This window comes from Oreochromis niloticus, linkage group LG19, assembly GCF_001858045.2.
Source record: "Oreochromis niloticus isolate F11D_XX linkage group LG19, O_niloticus_UMD_NMBU, whole genome shotgun sequence".
NCBI lineage: Eukaryota > Metazoa > Chordata > Actinopteri > Cichliformes > Cichlidae > Oreochromis > Oreochromis niloticus.
The window spans coordinates 903201-928222 of record NC_031983.2 but is presented as its reverse complement, the minus strand read 5'-3'; the positions used below and the strand labels follow the sequence as shown (position 1 = coordinate 928222).

At 40.8% G+C, this 25022-nt stretch overlaps 1 protein-coding gene across 1 annotated transcript; it reads right to left on the bottom strand.

Moving 5' to 3' along the window:
- Window positions 1-17942: 17942 nt before the first annotated feature.
- On the bottom strand, window positions 17943-21796 carry LOC100711347 (dehydrogenase/reductase SDR family member 13). The gene is made up of 6 exons (XM_005463449.4): window positions 21528-21796; window positions 20535-20653; window positions 19840-19963; window positions 19435-19607; window positions 18867-19020; window positions 17943-18710 (listed from the first exon to the last, which is right to left on the bottom strand). Exons 1-6 carry the CDS (start codon window positions 21652-21654, stop codon window positions 18451-18453), a joined length of 957 nt encoding a protein of 318 aa, XP_005463506.1. The 5' UTR covers window positions 21655-21796; the 3' UTR covers window positions 17943-18450.
- Window positions 21797-25022: the final 3226 nt, after the last annotated feature.

The window sequence follows — 25022 nt, the reverse complement described above, 5'->3', positions numbered from 1 at the left end:
ATACTTTCTCTATGATTATTGTATTCAACCTGTTAACAGTTAATATTGTCTTGATAGAACCAACTGATTCTGCTGCAGAGCATCCCCTGTTGCTTCTCCTGGCTCCCCAGTCCCTGAGCTCCTGCTGCTGCACCCACAGGTATGTACAGCAAGCACTGATAGCTTTTTACTCGGTGTGGGATTGCCTTGTGATCACCTTTACTAAATATCTACAACTAATCTGATTATATCCTGTTTTGTTTTTTCAATGTTGAAATTAAAATCTAGTAGCAGCCTTCTCATTTCTTTGTGTATTGTGCTGTTTTACAGGCCCAGAGAGGAGGACAGCTCCGAGGCAGATGAGGGACTGGTCCCAGGACGGTCCATCGGCAGTGGAGCTGGCCATCCTGGTGTCCCTGAAGAGGCCACGCCAGTCTGCAATGGAGCATTTCCTCCTCAGCCTTGTTCCTGCTCTGGAGAGCAGCTGGGTCCTTTTTATTCCTGTCTCTCTGTAAATACTTATATTTTATATATTTATGTTTAATGTTTTTCTGTTTGAGAATTTTAATATTATTTCAAATAAATTTTTATAATGACTAATGTCTCAGTTCTACTACACAGCAAATGTTGGCACACGACTTGACACATGTAGAATTTATTTCATATTACACTAATGACAGAATATACTAATACAGTGGGATGCAAAGGTTTGGGCAACCTTGTTAATAGCCATTATTTTCCTGTATAAATCGTTAGTTGTTACAATAAAAAATGTCAGTTAAATATATCATACAGGAGACACACACAGTGATATTTGAGAAGTGAAAAGAAGTTTACTGGATTTACAAAAAGTGTGCAATAATTGTTTAAACAAAATCAAGCAGGTGCATAAATTTGGGCACCAGAAAAAAAGAAATGGAATAAATATTTAGTGTATATCAATGTGTGTGTCTCCTATGTGATATATGGGGGGCCTTTGTCTGGACGTGCTTCCCATCCAGAGCTCCACAGCAGAGAGGGAAGTTCCAGCGCTCCTGGAATCCCTCTGTGATGGACCGCCAGTCTCCAGGTGAAGGCACAGCCATGAAGTCGCCCACTAGACAGTCCCAGATGGCCGTCGCTACCTGGGGGGTGATCTGGCACACCGTGGACACACCGACTCTGAAACTGAACGCGATGGTCCTGAAGGAGTCCCCGGTGGCAAGGAACCTGGACAAAAGTGTTCAAAATTAGTATTATGTGTACTACAGTTACAAAATACATTATTCAAATTCCAAAATACTTTTGTGATGTCAGATTTAAATTACAAAACATAAATCTTACATAAAACATTTTCTAATTATAAGGATAATTACATAATATATATTAGATATAATATAAAACAGTCAGTTGTGTTTTGTTTTAACTTTACCATATCATAATTTGATTGGTAACAACTTTTACCACTACAGTGAGCCAATCACTCATAATTCCTAGACATGTAAATCAGGCAGGAATGAAGTAAGACATTAATAGAAATAAAGAGTTGTATGTTGACATGTAGCCCTTTCCTTGCTTAAATCATTAATATTTTTGAAAAATTAATCTGTGATAAGACATAGCTTATCAAGATAGAACCATATAACTAAAGATGAACCAAACTGTTCACAATTTTATCTACCTCTCAGTTTAAAGAAAGGCTGGTGACCCCTGTTATAGAGTCTGACAGCTGCGAGGATTACATACAAATATTCATCTATACCAGAATTAAACCAGGTGTAAATAAGGAGTGAGTATCACTACAAAGATTAACCCACAGTGGCCCTTGTACCAGTTTGATATCAGCAAACAGAGAGCATACACTGATAGACACCACAGCCATGCTATCAATGCAAACACTGATAACAGCATAAATTAAATTGAATTAAATCGGGACTTGATGAGACCTTTCAAGCATCACTAGAAATATTATAAACAGTCGTCTCCGTACCACAGTTTGCTATCAGTAAACACCGACGGCATTCATTGATAGCATAGCACATCCATGTTAGCAGTGTATAAACGATAGTTTAGCATATTAGCACAGGTATCAATAAAGGACTACCGTATTAAACACTTTTACTAACCGCAGGCAGATGGACAGGCGCTCTGCAGGTGGGATTGAGCGCCTGTAGTTGGTGTCTAGGCGGGCGATGCTTGGACCAACGCGGGACAGCAGGTCCTCAAACTGGGCGAGGGAAAGACGGCGATATCGCTGAAATCGGCTGTCATCCAGGCGCAGCTCCTGGAGCAAGTGGTGAAACTCACCAAACTGCTCACCCGTCTGGAGGACTTGATGGACCCAGGTACGGCGAGGACGTCCTTGACGCTGCTGCTCTGCTCTCCACAGTAAATAGAAACGCTAGCTCGACAGCTGCCGTCTAGCAAAGATACTGTCTGGCACAACTTCCTCCCACATCCCTCCCACATTTCCGGTTCACGCGCGTCAAAATATGCAATTTTGACGCGCGATGGATTTTTCTTGGACACGCGTTCGAGGTGCGAATGTGCACGCGTCAAATTAGGGGCGTTTGGGGCGTTTTCGCTCGCGCCTATCGCGTTCGGTGTGTTACACCCAAAGAGCCACTTGGACCCGGTTTCCATGCAAAAGAAAACACTGGGAGCCGCAAATACTTTTTGACATCTAAAATGAAGATAACACTGTATATATTGTTTTTTACCTTTGTGCTTTGTGTGAACAACTAAGGTGTGCTGCTTATGAAATCCATGAAGTGCTACAGAGAAAATTACATTTTATTTACGTAATTAACACATTTTGAACTCTTAAAGAAATATAACAAAAGGAAAGACACCCAGCTGAACTAAAATGATCCATGTAGCAAACAAAAACTGTTGTCAGCCGCCACCCTTATATCGCCTTTGGGCTTTTGGAGCCTTGACCTGACTCTTAAAAAATAATTGGAAAAAAGCACTATGCTGCTGAAAAATGAAAAATAGATATTTGCAAAATTCTGCCTAAATATGTATTTGGTTAATGTGTGTGGCGGGGCATGGTCTGCAGTGCCGCTGCAGGGGAGGCGGACGCACCTGAGTGACACCCGCAATCACGCCTCGCCGCCTTTATGTCTGCGCTATGTGTGCTGGTGTGTTGTTGGTGGTGTATGTCGGGCTGTGAGCTGAAAAGCTACAGCCGGCTGTATGCGTACAGCAACCGTGTGTGAAAAGTGCTCAATAAAGAGATGCTCAAAAGCGTGTTCATGGAAACATCGTCGGGTCTGCCGTGATATGTTTACAATGGGACTTCTGCTCCTGAACCTCTGTGCACAGAGTCCGCAAATCGGGGATATACGAAGTCAGTTTACTCACGGTGTTTGTCATTAACATAGTTCACGGTGGAGAACAGCTGCTGACATAATGTGGATCCGAAGATCCGTAATTGGCCTACCTGGGGTTGAAAGTCTCGATAAATGCATGGCGTTAACGGCTTCCGCGAGTGTGACTCTTATTTTGAGCGATGAAAAAATAATAGAATATAATTTTATTTTTATATTTCAATATCACAATAATCTTCCAATTTAGAACTACGAGTTAAAAAGAACTAACATAAATAAAATACACTTCAGCTAAATACTTCTAATTTATTTTCCCAAACCACGCGGAGCCGCAGTATAAGGACTAAAGAGCCGTATGCGGCTCCGGAGCCGCAGGTTGCCGACCCCTGCCCCAGCCATATACTGTTCAGACTACTTCCATCAGGCAGGAGGTTCTGCAGTATCAGGAGGTACTGCAGTATCAGGAGGTACTACAGTATCAGGAGGTACTGCAGTATCCGGTCCCGAACCAGCAGACTGAGAGACAGCTTTTTCCATCAGGCCATCAGACTGCTGAACACTTCATAGACACCTCACCTTCATTACTGGAACCTCAACATCATGCACCCCATACTGTACATAAATGCCACTTGTTTTGCACATTTCCAACTGCCGACCTCTGTTCATTTTATTTTATTTTATTTTATTTTATTTTATTTTATGGATACACACACACACATAGATATAAATATTTAGTATACATATTCAGTAATGCGCATACACTCTTATATTTGTACATATATTTTTTGTTATAATTCTCAGATTTAGCCATTCTTATATTTTGCTTGTTCTCATGTATGTATTTTGCACACCTCTGTTGCTTGTGAAGCTCGCACACAAGAATTTCACTCGCATGTGCTGTACCAGTGTACCTGCACATGTGATATGACAATAAAAGTGATTTGATTTGAGAATGACCCCATTTTGTTACAATGCACCTGAAAATAACATGTTTAATTTTGTTGGTGTGTCGCTCTTTTGTGGGCAATATTTCTTCTATTGCCAACGTACACGTGGCTTTACGCCCCCAAATACGGGGGCAAAAGGGAGGAGACTGCATTTAGGGTTAGGCATGGGTACTTAAGAGGTTAATAGAAGGGTTGCGCCCTTTGCCCCACTGTGGTTTTGTTTCCAAGCACTCCATGTAACTAGTTAAAAACTGCACGTTTGGTTAGGTAAGATGGCGAGCATCAAAGCTATTTAATGGAATATCTGAAACCTGTTTAATGATCAGTTGGCTGTTATTAAGGTGGAAGGAACATGAGTGAATATTTGCTGCTAACGAACAGTTTCAGCTCATGGTGCTTTGATGCTGACAGATGAAGATGAGGTTCAGTGGTGGACACATAGGTCTGGGAACAATCGCCTCCAAATTCTTTGATTTGTTGTGAACAGTGAGTTCAAACAACAGCACACTGACACATTTTGAATTCTCAGTCATGGTGGGAGAGGGTGGAGGGAGCTTTGGCGTTGTCATGTTCAGATCAAACAGCTTTTAGAGCAGCACAGTTTAGCAGTCACCTGAACACAAAGCTGCTCTCTGATCTGTCAGTTAACCTGAGTGAACCTGATGCCTCATAAGTCAGTGGAGGTTTGACTGTGTGGAGATCAACACTTGCAACCGTTTTCACTTTAACTGGAAGAACTCAGTGCAGTAAGCAGTCCCAGACTTTTCTCCCTGTTGGTGTATGATGTCTGTGATGGCTGCATGCAACCACACAATTCAAATACTTGGGTAATATTCATTTTACCTTTTTGTTTTATTTTTGCATTGTGCTTTAAAGCTTCTGTGATCATATGTTAACCAATTTAAAACTTTGAGTTTACCTGTAATGCATGACAGCAGTAAGTAGTGATGGGTCCAGCAACACTGACGCACCGGCGCTTGTATCAAGCTCACCTAGCGAAGCCTGTATCGGTGCGTGCGTCGCTTTAAGAAAAAGTCACGTGATCGATACAGCTGCTGTATCGCTCATTGCCAACGCGCCAAGCTGTGTTTAAAAAGTACCGCATCCGCAACTGTCAACGGAATGAGTCACCACCAAAAAAAACACAAAATTACTGTCGCTAAAGATTTAAAAAAAATATTTACACATCTCTCCATAACAAAATGGAGCCCGAAAGAAAAAGAAATGTTTCTGCTGTGTGGGATCATTTTGATCTTTTAACTGCAAATAAGGTAATAGTTTGACTGTCTTTGTTTCAGTGTAATCTATCAGAACAGGAAAAACAACAATGTGAGTTGAAGTGTAAATTATTTATTTCATTTTATGCAGGTTAAATGTTGCATCTGTTCTGTGGCGCTTTCTTACACAAACAAAAGCACCTCCTCAGTGTTTAGGCATTACAGAGCCAAACATGAAAATGAGGAGACAAACACACCGAGAATGAACAGAGGTCAGCCTATATAGACACTGAACAGCTTTATCATCTTTTTTTTTTTTTTTATTAATATGTGTTTTATTATTTTGAAATCAAGCATCTAGGAAGACTGTTCTGGGCCAGGCAGTCCTGAATTTTATTATAAAGGACTGCCAACCCCTTAGTATTGTGGAGAGTGTCGGAGAGAAAAATTCCAAGATCAGAGGATCCTTTAACACTAGAAGTCCCAGGCTTTTCTAACCCTCTGTCAGCCAAGTGGAAGCTAACTTGGCTAGTCTGTTAGCATCAATTCATATGTAAATTGGGTCGTTACCTGAGAATTGTGGAGGGGAGTGGGGGTGTGTGAATGATTGCGGATTTCTAACTGCAAACTGCCTCTTTGTTTGTGTGTGGGGAGGGGGAACTGCTAAAAGCTGTGAACTTCATTTTGTGTTCGTCTTGATGCATTCTCAATCATCCAGGAAAATAAATCTCCAAAAGATTTATTGATAAAAACAGTACAAAAAAAACAAAAAATATTTCTACAAAAACAACCATTTGTACACATATTTACAAATAACAATAAAAAGTGAGTGAGTACATTTCAATCACTCACAATCCTGGCACTGCTATGGTATCTGTAGTCTGCATTTACCACATGTGTATCTGTAGCAGTGAACACATCACACAGTGGCATGATTGTTCTTGCATTTGTGTTTGACCTGACACGTGGCTCTTTTTCCAGGGCTAGGTGTGGAGGGTTGTGTCCGAAGCAACTGTTCTTTTCTTGCCTTCTTCCCAGCCATATGAGAGTTAGCCAACTCTCTTGCAAACTCCACCAGGAAGTCCACCCGTCTTTCCTGCGTCCCGGTGCATGCTTGATACAGCACATGTGCATTCAGTGCTGCCATGTCAATCATGTTATAGGACCGTGTACTCCCACACCATCTGGTCCATCACATCCACGCCACACTTTGTGGTGTGGTAAAGGGCGACAGTGTTTGGCTTCCTTTTGGTGGTGTTATCAGTCTGAACCACGCTGTGCATGCTGCTAAGAATATAGACTGTCTTCTTCCGTTTGGCTGCATACGCCGTCAGCGTGGCAGCAGAGACTGAAAACACCTAAGAAATGAGATAAATTGTTATTTCCATAGCACTTTTACACACAATGAAACACATAAACATAGAACCACAAAAGACCTGCAGCCTACCTGAGTGGTGAATTCATTGCGATTTGGGGTCCTTGCCAAGATATGTGAGGACATTGCAAATGTACTTGGATTTTAGGTCGCAGGCCACCCAAAACTTGATCCCAAACTTGTCAGGTTTACTTGCAATATACTGCAGGAAACAGCACCGAGTCTTTGATCTTGATCTTGATCAAAGATCTTGATCTTGCGGGGGGTTACTAGGGTTCCATCACTACGTGACTGCTGGTCAGCAAACCTGGGAAACCCACAGATCATTGGAACTATGCCGCGTAACCGCTTCCAAGACATCATGCAACACCTACGCTTTGATGACAGGTCCACCCGCAGTGATCGAGGAAAGACTGATAAGTTCGCTGCAGTTTCCAGTGTGTGGGGATCATTTGTCACCAACTGCATCACGTGCTACAACCCAGGTCTACATATCACCGTTGATGAACAGCTCTTCCCATCAAAGACTCGGTGCTGTTTCCTGCAGTATATTGCAAGTAAACCTGACAGGTTTGGGATCAAGTTTTGGGTGGCCTGCGACCTAAAATCCAAGTACATTTGCAATGTCCTCCTATATCTTGGCAAGGACCCCAATCGTCCCAGTGGGGAGAGACTGTCTGAAAATGTAGTGATAAGGCTGATGGAACCATTCCTAGACAAGGGCAGAAATGTTACCACGGACAATTTCTTCACATCACTTTCACTTGCGCAAAAACTTCTTAGACGGAAAACCACCATCCTCGGCACAGTCAACAAGATTCGCCGGGAAATTCCTCAATCCGCTAGATACACAAATCGCAATGAATTCACCACTTAGGTAGGCTGCAGGTCTTTTGTGGTTCTATGTTTATGTGTTTCATTGTGTGTAAAAGTGCTATGGAAATAACAATTTATCTTATTTCTTAGGTATTTTCAACCACTGCTGCCACGCTGACGGCGTATGCGGCCAAACGGAAGAAGACAGTCTATATTCTTAGCAGCATGCACAGCGTGGTTCAGACTGATAACACCACCAAAAGGAAGCCAAACACTGTCACCCTTTACAACACCACAAAGTGTGGCGTGGATGTGATGGACCAGATGGTGCGGGAGTACACAGTCCGCAGAGGAACACGGCGCTGGCCAGTTGCCGTGTTCAATAACATGATTGACATGGCAGCACTGAATGCACATGTGCTGTATCAAGCATGCACCGGGACGCAGGAAAGACGGGTGGACTTCCTGGTGGAGTTTGCAAGAGAGTTGGCTAACTCTCATATGGCTGGGAAGAAGGCAAGAAAAGAACAGTTGCTTCGGACACAACCCTCCACACCTAGCCCTGCAAAAAGAGCCACGTGTCAGGTCAAACACAAATGCAAGAACAATCATGCCACTGTGCGATGTGTTCACTGCTACAGATACACATGTGGTAAATGCAGACTACAGATACCATAGCAGTGCCAGGATTGTGAGTGATTGCTGAAAATGTTGAAATGTACTCACTCACTTTTTATTGTTATTTGTAAAAATGTGTACAAATGGTTGTTTTTTTATTTTTGTTTTTTTGTACTGTTTTATCAATAAATCTCAGCAACAAAGGAAATACACCCATGTGTGTTGATTTCTCCCTAAGGCAAACTGAAACACAAGTTTCCTTGTGGCTCAGGAAACTAACCACTCCAAGTGGTTCAGCATGGCCCCACCTTATTTACATAACAAAAGCAGCTGTTCACAGGTGATTAAGGATATTAGCTAAAAGCCTACCAGCCATTTGGCTCGACTGTGGGTTTTATAGGTAGAAAAGCCAAATGGCTCTTCTCTGGGACTTCTAGTGTTAACGTAGGAACTGGAAGACATCTTATCAGAACCTTTTCCACCTGACTTTACAGCTTTTGTGTACCCCAGCTTCATCTGTGCCTGTGAGTTTTCCAAAGCTGGGGAAATGGTGTCAAAAAAATGCAACAGACTGAATGCAAAAACATTGGATAAACTTATTTTTCTGAATAGAATTTTATAATAAACTCTGAGTCAAATGGGTAATATTACATTCACAATACTTTCATTTTAATTTTCACTTAATGTCATTCACACTATATTTTATAATGTCTACAATATTTGAAATGTAAAAGATATAAAATGATTCCATGGAAAGTAAAATACCTTACAGTGTACAAGTATGACTAGGTCATTGAATCAGTGTCTGTTGTGAGTCTCAAGTAAGTTCCCTGCAATGATATTTAAGGTCCAGCAGGTGTCAGTATGGAGCAAAACAGCAACGCTGTGTCGACACAGTGTCGATGCAGTTTGGGGAATGTGCTGAAACGCTTCACGAGGCCTCATCTACCCATCACTAGCAGTAAGCAATAGTCCAAATGGTGGCATAGACTCTGTTTCGCATTGTTTGTTATTTTATATGGTTTATGCTATATTAATTATATTTCTGTTCTTTTTGAGTTAGCTGGCTGCCGCTGCAGTCCTTCCTGGTTTGGGTGAAAGAGGAGGCTGTGGGTGGAGCTGGTTTAAATGCAGAAGGAGGATGGACTGAACCATCTATTGTGATCATGTAGGGGGGATAGGGCTCTTCTTGAATGATGGTTAGCTGTTATCTCTCTAGTTTTCACCTTTGGTGTATATAATGGTTTATTCATTTGCTATATAACTGGAGCTGTTTCTCATTTGGGCAGGCAGAGTTATGTTTTGGTCTTGGTTCTTAAAATAGCTTGTCTTTGGCATTTTGATTTTTTGTAGTCATTTTGTCCATTTTGAAGATTACATCTGTGCCTGTGTGTTCCTGGCTGCTTAGTCCATGATAATGTCCTAAACCAAAGAATGGTGTGACGTTTTTAACTCTGAATAAAAAAAAAGTCAGTTCTGCTAAGACAGTTTGTTGAGATGACATCAGTTTAAATACAAAGTGAAAAAACTAAACACTTAAGCAGAGACAGACGATAACTACAAAGAGATGTCACTACACAAAGACAGAGAGAAACAAAATCAAGCTTCAGCCATAAATTGCACGAGTCCAGCTGTCCCCCCTCCCCAAACTGGTCCCAGCAGATGGCCCCGCCCCTCCCTTAGCCTCCCTTCTGTCTGAGTTTTTTCTTCCCACTGTCACCAAGTGCTTGCTCACAGGGTTTTGTTTGTTTTTTGGGGAGTTCTCTGTATTATTGTAGGGTCTATACCTTACTATATAAAGCATCTTGAGGCAACTCTTGCTGTATAAAAACATACCTGCTAAGTAAGAGACAAACAAAACACTCGAATTTTGTTCTATAAAACTGCAGTGCAGATTTCTTCCATGCAGTGAGTTCAATGAGTTGAAGCATTAAAAACAGCTAGAAGCCTTGTTGGGGTACCAGCTAAAACAGCTCCAAATCATAAGCCCTGATGAAAATTAAACTATAAGTTATAAAAACAATTTTAGCCTCTGTAAAGTTATTGTGGAGTGGAAAATTAAGCCTGATGCAAAATGTTTTTTTCTACTGCATTTTAGTTTGTGCATGACTGACAGTATGGATGTAAAAACTCAGTGGCTGCTGCCATCTGTTGGTCACATCTGAGATTAAATGTAGGGAAATGCAGCAGAGCTCAGAGTCCTTTTACATACTGCAATAATACATGAACTGAAGTCTACTACAATACATCTGACTTCATTCTGTTCCCCGATGGATCCACATGAATTCTGTATCGATTTTACTTTGCTCCTGGGAATACTCCAGTCGTTTAGCCACGTTTTGTTAAACACAAACATGCAGATCTAATCAGTTTGTCCTGAATATGATTGGAGGGCTAAAAGTGCCAAAATAAAAATAAAAATAAACAAATGATTACTTGTTTAATGAATCAATTAATCACTAACAGACTGAAAAGGAAACCAGGAGACAGGAAACCAGGCGGTGTTCAGCACATAACATGGTTTTATTACAAATAATCTTAACGTAAGGAGCCAGCAACACCGTTTTATCAATAATACCAAAGAAACAAAGGAAGTGGTCGCAACAACGAAGGAAAACTACCAAACAAATAAAGGAGGCACATTCCACGGCTGTGTCCCAATCCAGCGACCGCACCCATCGGAGTACGCATTTTGAGACCTATTATGTCACAGCGACGTGACAACGGCTGTCCCAATCCGAAGTGTACTCCAAATGCATACTCCAAATGCGCCGTCGATTTCCCCAAATTTGAAGCGTGGTCCGGTGTAGACTTCGTGGTCCCATATATCCCACAATTCATAGCGCAGCGGTGGGTGTGGATAATTTTGCCGAAAAATACGGCAGACGGCAGAAGGGAGCGGCCGAAGAGTGAACTGTCAAAAGTAAGTACTGAATATTATGTCACTTATTTATGTGCAAATGTTTAAGAACATTAAAACATTACTGTTGGCCACATGTCAGCAAAGTTATGTGACATTAGTTATGTTTGTACTAACTTGGTTTTAAAGCCTTTACTTTCAAATATATATATAGTCGACCTTAATCTTACAGAGAATGTGATGATTTTATGGATAATTAAAGTCAGTCATATATCCACAAACACAACAAGCTGAAAGTTAGTGATGCTGCTCGGTTTGCAGTCCTGAATATGACGGCACAAGCAGGATTCACTGCACTGTTAATGTTAGCTATGTTATATTGCTGCCTCTGTTCGGTGGTGTCGAGCCAAACGGACTTTAACGTGTGTTTGAACGAGCTGACGGTTCACTCGTTAAGCTGAAAGAAAGATGCTTTAATCACAGGAGTCACACATGTGTCCACTGGACCATCTGGGACTCTTCTTGTTTAGCACTCGTAATAACACAAACACTAAATCCTCCTTCTCTTGTGCTGTTTTGTAGCAGTGTGTACACCTGAGACTGTCACCTGTCTGCCTGTCCTGCACTCTCTCTCTGTTTCTTTCTCTCTGATTGTGGAATAAAAGTATGAACATGTATTTATAAGTTACACTTGTGTTTGAATCCTGCAGCTTATCACACATTTGATTTCCATGTGTGGCAACTGCAAGTGTCCAGAGTGAGGACAGACTGAGGGACCCACTGCTGCACATCATCTGTGAGGCTTTGCACCCCTGATGATCCACCAGGACAAACTCAGCAGTGTGTGAGGAAGAGGAGGAGGAAGAGCCAGCAGCAGCTGACAGATGAAGAGAATAGACAGACTGTTCCCTGTTTGTGAAGGACTGCTAGGAAAGTTTAACATAACTAATTGTCTGTCCTGAATCAGTCTTATTAGGTAATGTTCAAATAATGTTATCATCCCAGTGTTTTCAGTGTGGGAGAAAGTACTCAGGGCCTTCAAGTTACACACTATGAAAGGCAGCAACAAGTTTAATGTCCAGAAACCTAAAGTATGTATCAGCAGCAGAATGGAGCTAAAAATAAATGTTTGTTTCAGTTCTATGAAGCTTTGAGTATTTTGGATTAGTAGCACTGCTGTGTTTGTTGCATCATATTGCTGTAATTGTTTATATGCTTTATATATTCTGAGGTAAGTTGATCTATAGTGTTACATCATATTCTATAAGGATGTTATGTGTTTGTATACTTTCTGCCCAGTTTGACCCATTTAGCAGAAGTCAGCCTGTTTAAGGCTCTGATATCTATTCTGTATGACTTAAAGCAGTTATGACATGGTCTGATTTTCTCACCCAATAAAGGAATATTTCATATATCAGTCTGATCTTCATTCTATCAGAAACAGTTATCACAGCTCGTACATTTGCTTTTTACACATATATGTAAGCATTGAGCCAAATTTAGTAATGCCAACATATTAAACGAACAATATTTGTCTCTTATATATAATACATCTGTATATACACTGTCAGAGATACTTGTCTTTGAGTGAAGATTTAAGGTGATAGGAAATATAAATAACTGCAACTTGAATCTTTGACACAGAGTTCAAGCTCACTGCTGTAATATATACATACATATATATATATATATATATATATCAGAAAACAGATTTAGTGTGACTGTTTCAATAAGGCGATCTGGGTCCGATCTGGGTCACTTTCGTACGTGGTACTGAATCCGAAACATATCCGATGTTTTAGAAAGCGACTGCTGTTTGAACGGTCATGTCGCATTAAATCCGTCTTTTACGTCACTGACACAAGACAGACGCCAATTATCAGCGCTGGAGAAGACATCGTGAACGCTTCCTGGCCATCCAGTGAAACTGTTGGGAACACAACGTGAACATTTTATTTGTACTGTATAATCTGCAGATTCTGACAGAAATCTGCAGATTATCCTTTGAAGCACCGCTCCTCTAAAACAGCAATAAGGATCATTATTAGGTTATTTACATTATTATGTAAATAACAAAATAACTTAAAGCAAAAATTGGGAAACGTAAAGTCCGAAGTCTTTATATTAAGGGCCATCAGTCAAACAATATTGTTTGGTTTGGGTCTAAACAGAGCACGTTGTGTGTGATGCCTTCTGTTGTGCATGTGGGCCGCTTTGAGCGTTCACACCAGAGCGAGTTTGCTGTCACATTTTATTTGTAGTGTGAACAAGCAGACCAAAAAATCAGATTTGATCAAAAAATCGGAATTGAGCATTAAGACCTGTAGTGTGAACGTAGCCTAAGACAGGTTTCAGTCTGTTTCCTCTACAATAAAAAGCAGAAAATAACACAGCAAATGTCGGACAGAACATTCTTTCCATGTTCTATTCTACTGTTTTTAAAAACATTTAAACAAACAAAAAACAAAAATTCAATTTCTGTTTGTCACAGACGGTAAATTAAACTGGATTGAAATTAAGTGACCCATGGCCTGAAGTGCTCTCTGCGGATGGAGGAACAACAGAATGAAAATCTCATGGCACAGTTTCTGGACAGTCTCAGCCAAAACCCCTCACTGTACATGTGGAAAATAGTGTCTCTGTCAAATAAGCAGTAGTGCTGCTGTTTACTGTAACTGCACTGATATTTAATGGGAAGGTTTGCATAGTTATTATGTGGTTTGGGTGTGGTGTGCTGGGAGCATATGACCTTATAAAGATATCTGTGATGAGCTGACATCAGAGCAGCACAGAAGTTTTGTTTACTTCACAGACTGAAGACGTGACTACATGTACATCAAAGATCAATAGAAGATTTACTTTTAAGGAGTAAACATCTGTTTACGCTAACTTTATGAAATTGTCTGGTTCTTGAAAATATGAGGCGGCTGTAGCTCAGAAGGTAGAGCAGGTCATCTGCTCATCAGAACGTTGGTGGTCTGATCCCTGGCTGCTCCAGTCTGCGTGCCGAATATCGTTGGGCAAGATACTAACCCAAAGTTGTTCTCTGATGCATCCCTCTGAGTGTGAATGTTAGAGAGAAAGCACTTAAGTGTAAAAAAGTGCACGAATGAGGCATGTTGTATAGACCGCTCAGGTAGAGTACAATAGTGCTATAGTATAAAAGAATCAGTCCATTGTTTTGGAAGGAGAAAAAGAATAGTTTTGAGAGACAGTGTGCTATGAGGATGAAGGAATCATTTTGAGAAAGTGATGAATGAAGAAAGTGAGAGAGATGAAGGGCACTGATGAATCTGGAAATGCAGAGTATTACGAGGAGACAGAGAAAAGGTGTCCTGGAGAGAGGGAAGTGAACTTTTTAACTAGATGTTTTATGTGATCTTGGAGACTGAGAGGATGCCTGAGAAGTGGAGAATTGTCCTCTTATGAGGGCGAGGCTGATGTGCACTGCAGTGGTATAGAAACTATAGAGGACATGAAGAATTGATCAAACTGGATTAAGAAGAGAAGTGACGATCAGTGAGCAGCAGCATGTCTTCATGCCAAGAAACAGCAACACAGATGCAACGTTTTCCCTGAATGTTGATGGAGAAGTATTAAGAAGGTCAGAAGGAGTTGCCCGGTGTCTTTGTGGATCTAACTGGACTGGTAATTACAGGGGTTATGCAGATATGGAGCAGTGACAGGTGGGTGCAAGGTAGGGTGGAATTGCATTAGGTGTCTGGCTCCCTCTTGTTTGCAGTGGTGATGGACAGTTTGAGAAATGAAGGCAGGAGTCTCTATGGACTGTGATGTTCACACACAACACTGTGATATGCAGTGAGAGTAAGAATCAGGTGGACACAGAGTCCTAATAAAAGGGTCAAGTGAATATTACTCAGGTGACATGAAAGCAATGCTGCAGCATCTATTGTACAGGTGATGACCCAGATTACAGTGCAGGTGAAGAATGTTCTCTGCACTGTGAAGTATGAGGGACTGTGACGCAGCTGATCTGATATCGCGTCACATCGATGGAAAGGAATCCTGAAACAAAGAACCAGTTCAACACCAAAGTGTTCCTAGAGCTGCTCAGCAATCACAGACCTGTGAGTCAGACGCAGGGCTGCAAGCCTATAGGCTGCAGACACCTGCTGTGTTTTCACATTTGTGAGTCTGGATTTGTGAGCTTTGATCACACCAACCAGTAGCACTAGTGTTGTTGTGACAACGGCTATGCATACTTTGTGACTTCAGCTTTTATTTAGATTATTTTACGTTTCCATGACACTGTGAAGAACGATCATAACAGATTTCAGGACTTTTGTCAAAATCAAAATTTAGCTTTGGCCTGAGTTTCTCTACCTGTTATTATCACTGAGACTTGAGTAAACTGAAATGTGACCAAGTGAAGGCACAGAAGCAACAAAATACCAAAAGCTTGAACTTTTATGCCATTAAAAAAATGTGAAGAAAAACTGAATAGCAATTAGTAAAAGTAGAATTTCTAAACAGGGAAGCAGAGGCTTTGCTCCATTTTACTAACTGAGCGTGGTGTGAATGTTGGCGCTGACCATGTCCACCTCTTTATCACTACAGTGTACCTGCCTTCTGACAGCTGCCTCCAGCAGAAAAACACGCCATATTACAAAGATCAGATCCCGTCAAACTGGTTATGTGGCAGTGTGTTCACTCTATTTGAATAGAGTGAATTCACTGCCACGCCACTTAAACGGCTTCCACGCTCACCAGATTTCAATCCAATAGAGCACCTTTGGCCTGTAGTGGAGAGGGGCAACATATGTCAGTATAGACTCAAATCTTTACAACACATTGTTGAATCTATGCCACGATAAATGAAGATGGTTCTGAAGGCAAAAGGGGCTCCAGCTGGAAAGAAGCAGAGCTTATTATTAAAATATCCATTGAGTGCATTATGCTGCCCAAGGAGAAACCTTGAGTGTGTAGTGTAATGAGACATGATTCTGCTGTTGCCAACAAACTCTCTGCACTACTTCTTGTTTCTATACTGGATGACATTACCAGCTTGTAACAGCGCTGAACTGAACTGTTTTGGAAGAAGTTATGATGACAGTCTGTTTCCCACTGGGGCCTGAAACACAGGATCAAATGAGCGACAAAGGCAAATACTCACAGGAGCAACATGTAATGACATCAGTTATGGTGATAGCCCAGGTTACAGTGCAGGTGAGGTCCTCTGCATACAACATGTGTAAGTATAGTATAGGGTGCAAGTGTATGACACAGTTAATCGGATATCATGCCACACAAGGACACAAAGCCTTCCTGAAACAAAAGAACCAGTTCTGCTGCTAAACACCAAAAACATTCCTTGAGCCTTTCAGTAATCACGGACACACAAATCTGAGGCAGAGCTGCAGAGACACCTCAGCCAGGCTCAGACTGAACAGGCCAGATAGCAGAGCCTTCTGTGCCTCCATGATGTCTTAAAAGCAGCTAGCACCTGAACACCTGAGATCACATGCTGATCAACAACTTTGCATTCGTGTCATCAGATCTGACATTGAGTCTAAAAAGGAAGCTAATCTGTCAACTGATTATCATCTTCTTGTTGTTGAGCTGATCGCAACGGAGGATCCTAATCGTTTTTAGAGCATCTAACAGAGGCTCCTGTCTGGAAGAACTTCATGTCAGAGTTTTGACAGCACCTGAAAGAGGCTGCACAGTTTGCTGTGCCACGTGCTGAGCAATTCTCATGTGACAGTTTTTTTTTTGCACCTGCCGTTTTCACTGGTGACCCTGAATAATCTTTTCTAAAAATTACATCATCCAATAACAGCAAGTTACTGGTATAATAACATACTTTAAGCTTGTAGTCAACAGCAATGTGCTGTACACTATCTACTGTGTATATTAAGGAAATTTACATGTGACCATTCTAGGCCACAAATGAAACAAAATGAATAAAATTTCACAGCAAGAATTAGATTCTGGCTTCTAAAGGAAAACAAAAACTTCTGTTCCCATGAAAGGAGAAAAAAAACCCCAAGAGGCATACTTACCAACTTTGAGACCTCAGAATTAGGGAGACAGTCAAAAGGATATTTTTTATATATACAAAAAACTTGAATTTTACAATGTTTATTTATCAGATAAAATAAGTTAAATGTCACCGTTATTATTGTCCGGCAGGAAACAGCGAGGGTCTCCAAATTCAGAGGCTGCATCCACCTGAGGACGCGGCCTTCATGGTCTAAGTGGGCCAGGTCCTCCGAAAGCAGGGTAGGCTGGAAGTGAATGACTGTGAAATTGGACGATCAGAATTACGTCACGAGCTCTCTCGGTGGAGTGAAACTCTGCCATCTGCTCCTCCTATCTAAAGTATACCCGGACGCTGGCATAAATTCTCAACCATCTCACACTTCTGTTTAATCAGTTTTCTGTTTGACGTTTATTCGGTTGTGTGAAAACCCCGAAGGGCTTAATAAAGTTTTATTTAATCCAATCATCTCAGCCAAACTGATTTACTCACAAAGAAATAAAACACTGAAAAAAGCCAATCAATAACATTTTAAAGTTATGTGAGTGATTTATGTTTAACCTGAGTAGCAAAAAACCGCGGGGGTTTGCTGTTCTCGCCGGCGCAGATATTTGAAGTTTACACAGCTACATTCTTGCCTGAAAATATGTTAAAAGTTTTATTTCTCTTTCTGGGTCGCAAAATAGAGTAATATCAAAACCAAGTACAGTAGCTGCCACCAGAGAATGGTGGCTCCGGGAGATTTTCGGGAGGGGCACTGAAATTCGGGATTCTCCCGGAAAAATCGGGACGGTTGGCATGTATGCCAAGAGGACAGATTCTGGTCGACATTTTTTATTAAGGCAAACTTCAGTAAGGACCTCAGTATGAACACAATGTACAGAGAATTCAAAAATATTTACATAAAAATACAAAATAAAAAATGATTTAAAAAAAAATATGACGAAACTGTTAAAACATGTTGCCATTGTCTCACAACAGGTGACAGAACAGTAACATACCAAATATGAATCAGCTCCCAATAAATACACCATATTTAAAAAAAAAAAAAAAAAAAGACACTGGTGAACATGATTATTCCCAGCTTCTATCCTGCTGATGGCACTGTAGCAACACCAATTAAATTCAACACCAGAAATGATGTTTAAATTTCAGAAAAAAGGAAAAGTGTAAGGATTAAAAAAAAAAAAAAAGAAAAGAAAAAGAAGTGCTGTACAGCAAACTAGATGTTCATATAGCACTGTACCACCGATACCATTAGAAAGGTCTGAATGACAGCTCATCGCTCATGGACTCGACAACTGGTTTATAGCAAGGTCAATAAATCTATGCCAGTCCACAGAGTTTCTCGCTGACCTCCCACAGTTTCAGGGCCACCTTGTCATCTCGGGCATGAGCGGACACTTCCTGTGCCTCACAGCAGGAGAAGTACTTCCCACTCAGAGGTTCGAGTCCTTCCTGCAAGGCACAGTGCAGTGTGGTCTGAGCTCCTGTCTCTGGGTCCAGGAACAGCAACCAGGCCACAGGCTGGATGAAAATCTTCTGCCACAGGCTGACATTTCTAGACAGTTCAGTCCGGACAACACCTACAGGGCAGAAGGGAAAGAGCAATCACATACTTAGTGCCTTTAGTGTTCAATTTGGATAAAATGCTGATAGTAACAGTTAATTTAGCTTGAATTACAGTAATATATAGCTTAAAATGAGTGTTGATTAAAGATAAACCAGTGTGAGTGTGTTACCTGGGTGAACACTGTAGCATGTGACATCAGTTCCTTTCAGCCTCTTGGCAAGCTCATGGGTGAAAAGCACATTGCACAGTTTGCTGTTGCAGTATGCATGGAAAAATTGCCAGCTATATCTGCCAGTTCCCAGGTCTTTGTTTGCAACCAGAGCCTTAAGATACAAAAACAACCTTGTCAATAAGCTGTTCAGACAAGCGAAGGTGAAAGACGTGCAACAACATCATTCGTGAGGGTGATGGCCAAATTACAATGCAGGAAAGGAATGTCTCTGAATACAACACAGAAAGCATCTGGGGCAGTCCAGTATCTGTATCTGATGATCTGAAGTATCTGATGTCATGCCACACATTGATGTAAAGGAATCGTGAAGCAATAAAACCAGTTCTGATGCTAAATAAAAATCTCAACTTTTACTTTTATTATGATCACCTCTTCAGTCATACTACTGAAATACTAGAGCAGGGCATTTTTTAAAAATAAGAGTCCCAAAAGACGGAAAAAGGCTTGTTCCAGAGTGAGGATGGCTTTATATCTCACACCTCTCTTTAAATTATTGTAAACTCACGTTAAAGTCAATGTGTCCCCAGCGATGAGCCATGGAGGACAGGGTGATCACTCGTCCTCCCCCTGTCTTCTTCATCCTCTCCAACAGCAAATTGGTCAACAGGAAGTGACCCAAGTGGTTCACCCCAAATTCGATGCCATATCCATCCTCAGTCCGCCCGTCTGCCACCAATCCTGTGGACATATTTTAACAATGGTTTTTGAAATCTTTGTACTTCCTTAATCTCTTGAAGCTGGTTTTCTATAGACATATCTCTGTCTCCATAGAACAGACAAATCGCCACTGCTGCGGCACATCATTAAAAACTGTATTTGCATGTCTTTTTGCCAGATATGGCACTTAGTTGGAAGCACCTCGTACTTGCAACTATGTGGACACTGTGTTGTTGTGTAGTAGTGTGTGTACCAGCATTGTTGATGAGCAAATCCAGCCTGGACTCAGTTTTCAGGAATGTTTCCGCGAAACTGCGGACAGACTTCAGACTGGCTAGGTCCAAGTGCATGTAGATCACGTCTGTACTTCCCGTTTCCTGGAAGAAGATTATTATGATTCAGTGAAGGTAATGTTACATTTAACTTACGCTTCAGTGTTTCACTTCAATCCATTTTTACTGTTTTTTTTCTGAAAGCAACAGTTCAAACATTACCATCAATGAAAGAAGTGAACGCCTCAGCTCCTTCCAGCAGGATCGTGTAAATCCCGTTAAAGTTCTGTGTTCATCATTTTGTGCTCTCTGTCAGCTAGGCCTTTAAAAGGTTAACTCCTTTCACAGCTTACATTTCAATTCAGAATGTAGCTTCCCTTAAAAAAAGTCTCAGTCCTTTAAAATGGTCATATTGTACTTACTGAATAAATATAAATAAACAGTCATATCCACATACTACTTTAACTTGTATTCTTTTTTCTCAGCTGCTTTAATTACCTAAAGCACACATCAGCCAGTTACAGTATGATAGGACTTTGTTACAGAGCCTCCACTCCCTGCTGACGACTGCACAAGCTATTGTTTTAAATGTCAGTGCTCATTTCTGAGAAACTTTGGATTAACTTTCATACAGCATGAGGAAAATGTGGCCAATGCATCAGTGCGTTCTTCTTACCTTTTCTATTTCTGCAATGGCAGCTGCAGCTTTGTTCTTGTTTCGGCAGGCCAGGATCACTCTGGCTCCTTTCCTGGCCAGATGCAAAGCCGTGGCTTTACCAATGCCTGTATTTCCTCCTACAGGAAGAGCAGGAAAAGAATAAGCAACATCAACCCAAACCATCACAAACAAGAACGATCATCCATTCAAATGTGTAATGTGGTGTTATCTGAAGGTTAGTAGAAACCTTTCTAAATTGCAAACAAGAATTCTAGATTTTCACTTCCACCTTTGTTGTGCTGTAAACTTCACTCCCATCCAAAGTAAAAAGCACAAAAACAAAGAAAAACGCATCTTTAATTCTTTCATTACAGCAATCACATTTGTACAAATCCCAATTTTGTGATCGGCACAGATTTGTGACATATAAAATGGCCCCGACCTCAGAGGGAAGAGAGAGAAGGGGAATGCTCAGGTTTAGATGAGAACTCCCTCTCTGTACAAATCCAGTGTAGAGATGCAAATGTTAAACAGATTTTTATTTGAATTTGGAAATAACTGCTGAATCGGCTTAAATGTCATATTTACTGTTCACTTAGTTTTTGATGAGGTTTTTCCTGAAAGCCGATCTACATTTCCCTGATGGAGGTCGGTATCGTCGAAAGACTCAAAGCCTCTTTTTTGTGGCAATATTGAAGATAATTATAGGAAACATACATTTAAGGGCTTCTTTTCTTTTGCTCATCATCTGCTTTTCCCTGCAGATTTAATAAAACTTATGTACCTTTACTCACCATCGCTATCATAATCAAACACCAACAAACTTATCGCCTTGTAAGAGGAAGCAAGCTATTAATGGAAAATTCACTGAACTCTGCGAGCTCTGTGTGCTGCACACACAGCAGCCACCGAACTGTTTGTAGACACACTTTCTACACTTCGTCATTTTTGATGCTGGTGTCATTAGCAGTCAGTCTTTTTGATACAAACTGCGCTTGATTCTGGTCTCACCTGTGATAATGACGGTCTTCCCTGACATCGCGGCGTTTCCTTTGCATTTGGATCTTTTGAAGAGAGTCTGTGTGAGGAGGATGTATCCTCCCAGAAGTACAACGGCCACAAGCAAGAGGTGAAACATGGTGGATGTCGGCTGAGAACTTCGTGTCTGGCTGCTGAGCTGGGGATCTGTCTTTATGCACACGCCTGTCGGATGAGTTTCATCTGAGACGTGCCAGCGAGTCACTCCTCGACAGGTCGGACCAGTTGTGGAATGACGTAAGCGTCAGAGCACTGTGACCTACTTTTTTCACTCTGAACACCTCAGAGAGTCGAAACACATTCACTCCATTTACACGAATAAATACAAATCCGCGATTGACAGAAAAATATGGATAGCATGCAAACATCACTCCAGATACCAAAGTGTCGAACTTTTACCTAAAATCTCATCACTGATCTGAGAGCAGTAAAAAAAGTGAAAAATGTCCGCACTCATGGCTGGATTAAACTTCAGATTTATCGGCTTTCTTGAACAGGACATTCAAAATGTGGAGGTTTTGGGTGTTTCTCTAACAGACAAGAGGTTTTGAATCGTATCATTCCTGCACACATGCACCATTCAGTGCCTTCCATAATTAATAATTGCCTCTGATAGTTATAAGTCAGTGTAATTCATTCATTCTTTCACTGTCTAGATTTAGATTTAGAAATCACAAATCTAGCTGTTGCTGCTTTTGCTCCCAAAATGTAACTTATTCTAAGAATGTTTAATAAGAATGTTTCACAACCTCTTACATATAGTCACAGTCAGTTATGGAATTAAACCAACTATCAAATCTGATTAGCAGATTTGATAGTTGGCTGTAAGATTTCCACGTCAGTGAAAGCGATGGGATTTTACTGGTGAGCAGGACAGTGCTGGGCAACAGCTGCGCTGGTTTGAATACATGCATCTCTTTTTGTCAATGAATGAATCAGTCCTCTTTGGCTCTGACAAAACATGCAATATTTTTGAAACAACATGTTTTTTTATCTGTACTTGCTGCAGGGTTTTGTTTTGGGTCTTACTTTTTGTTCCCCACGTTTCTCTTCAAAATTTCCCTCAGGTGTTCTGTTGGATTCAAATCAGGCAACATACTTGTTCAGGTCAGCGCTGTCAAACTTTATCTTAAACTTTTGTTTGACATTGAAAGCATTTTTTAATCATTATCATGCAGGAATATCTTTAGATTGTTTACTCCACATGTTTTGCACTCATGTAGCTTCATATCATATCTCTGCACCCTGGCCAGACATTACTATCATGTCTGCCCAGGGTGACTCCACTCTGTCTGTTCTGAAAAAAAATATCTTGTTATCTGACCAAAGAATGCTCTGGTGATGTTCTTCAGACTTCCAGGACAGATGATTCTCAAAGAGCTTTTCAGTAGGAGAAACATTTCATTGTAATCACTGCTGTGATCGCCATTTCTCAAGTCTCGCAATTTGGAATCTCTTTATCACACTGTAGCTTTCTTCATCAACTGAAGGCTATTCAGGACTTTTAGAGTGACCTAATGAATTACAATCATTTAGCTTAAAAGTAATAAGTATATGCATCATCTTATCAGCATCACTTTTAGACCGGATGTTTCTAATGACATTGTGCCAAAAAACCTTAGGATCAGAGCTTTGGAGGTGCTGAGCACCCAGAGAGCTGCCCAGCCAGGCAAGATAAACGTCACGATGAGACTTCTTCCCTGTCCCCTGTCAGTCCCTGCATCCCTAAATGTCTCCAGTTGTCCCGAGTTCTTTATGACTGTCTCCTTGGTGCATTTAAACCCCTGTTCCTCCTTGTCCTCGTCGTCTGTTGTTTTCGTCTTGGTTATCGGTCATCAGAATTTTACCATCTCTGTGCTCGTCTGCAAATTTCTTTATTAAATCATAAGATTCTTAAATTCATCAAGTCTCTCTGTGCACAAAACATCACATCTCGTCACAAAACATGACATCACTGGTTTGTACATTTTAAGACAATTTAATCCCCACATTTGTGAAGGAAAAGCAAAACAATTTTCTGAAAAGTTTGTCACAAAACCATCAAATCTGACTAAGGTTATTTAAATACTCCAAAGAAGAATGGATTGGAATAAAAATAAATAAATACATATCCTAACCTTAATTACTGGGGGAGAATAATGAATGATGATCATAGTTAGTAAAAAGTAAACTGAGTGCATTTTTTTGGACAGAGATTCACTTTTAATGTAAATGTACAATATAATACAGATACATAAATAAATACACTCCAAAAACAGAAGAGTCCTTGAAATGTGCAAATGTACAAAATATTAATAACAAATTATAAAAATGGAGGCAACGTTGCCTACAGTACAGTGTATACAATGTATGACCTGTGAGTGGAATAATGGTTTAGTCTGTGACAGCTGAAGGTATTTAAGGCTGCCAATTGTCTTTAGACCTGATGGTTGATGGTGCTGTGAAGAAGCTCGACGTGTGCACTGTGTTGTAAGGAGAGCTGTATGGCAAATAAACATAGGTTTGTTCCACTAAAATTGTCCCATCTGCTTCACTGTAAATCCAGCCATGAAGAGCCAACCTGTTACAATAACAAAAAAAACAAAACAAAAAAAACATGCTTCTGCGACCAAAAGATAGTTTTGGTTTTCAAATGTTACCCTTCATACTAATATATATCTATATCTATATATATACAGTGGCTTGCAAAAGTATTCGGCCCCCTTGAACTTTTCCATATTTTGTCACACTACAGCCACAAACATGAATCAGTGTTATTGGAATTCCAGGTGAAAGACCAATACAAAGTGGTGTACACGTGAGAAGTGGAAGGAAAATCATACATGATTCCAAACATTTTTTACAAATAAATAACTGCAAAGTGGGGTGTGCGTAATTATTCAGCCCCCTGAGTCAATACTTTGTAGAACCACCTTTTGCTGCAGTTACAGCTGCCAGTCTTTTAGGGTATGTCTCTACCAGCTTTGCACATCTACAGACTGATTCTTGCCCATTCTTCTTTGCAAAACAGCTCCAGCTCAGTCAGATTAGATGGACAGCGTTTGTGAACAGCAGTTTTCAGATCTTGCCACAGATTCTCGATTGGATTTAGATCTGGACTTTGACTGGGCCATTCTAACACATGGATATGTTTTGTTTTAAACCGTTCCATTGTTGCCCTGGCTTTATGTTTAGGGTCGTTGTCCTGCTGGGAGGTGAACCTCCGCCCCAGTCTCAAGTCTTTTGCAGACTCCAAGAGGTTTTCTTCCAAGATTGCCCTGTATTTGGCTCCATCCATCTTCCCATCAACTCTGACCAGCTTCCCTGTCCCTGCTGAAGAGAAGCACCCCCAGAGCATGATGCTGCCACCACCATATTTGACAGTGGGGATGGTGTGTTCAGAGTGATGTGCAGTGTTAGTTTTCCGCCACACATAGCGTTTTGCATTTTGGTCTCATCTGACCAGAGCACCTTCTTCCACATGTTTGC

Coding starts and splice junctions, on each gene's coding strand:
- LOC100711347 (XM_005463449.4), bottom strand. CDS start 21,654: ATGTTTCACCTCTTGCTTGTGGCCGTTGTACTTCTGGGAGGATACATC. Junction 19,964..20,534: donor CCATTGCAGAAATAGAAAAG/GTAAGAAGAACG, acceptor ATCTTCTTCCAG/GAAACGGGAAGTACAGACGT. Junction 19,021..19,434: donor GGGGACACATTGACTTTAAC/GTGAGTTTACAA, acceptor TTGTATCTTAAG/GCTCTGGTTGCAAACAAAGA.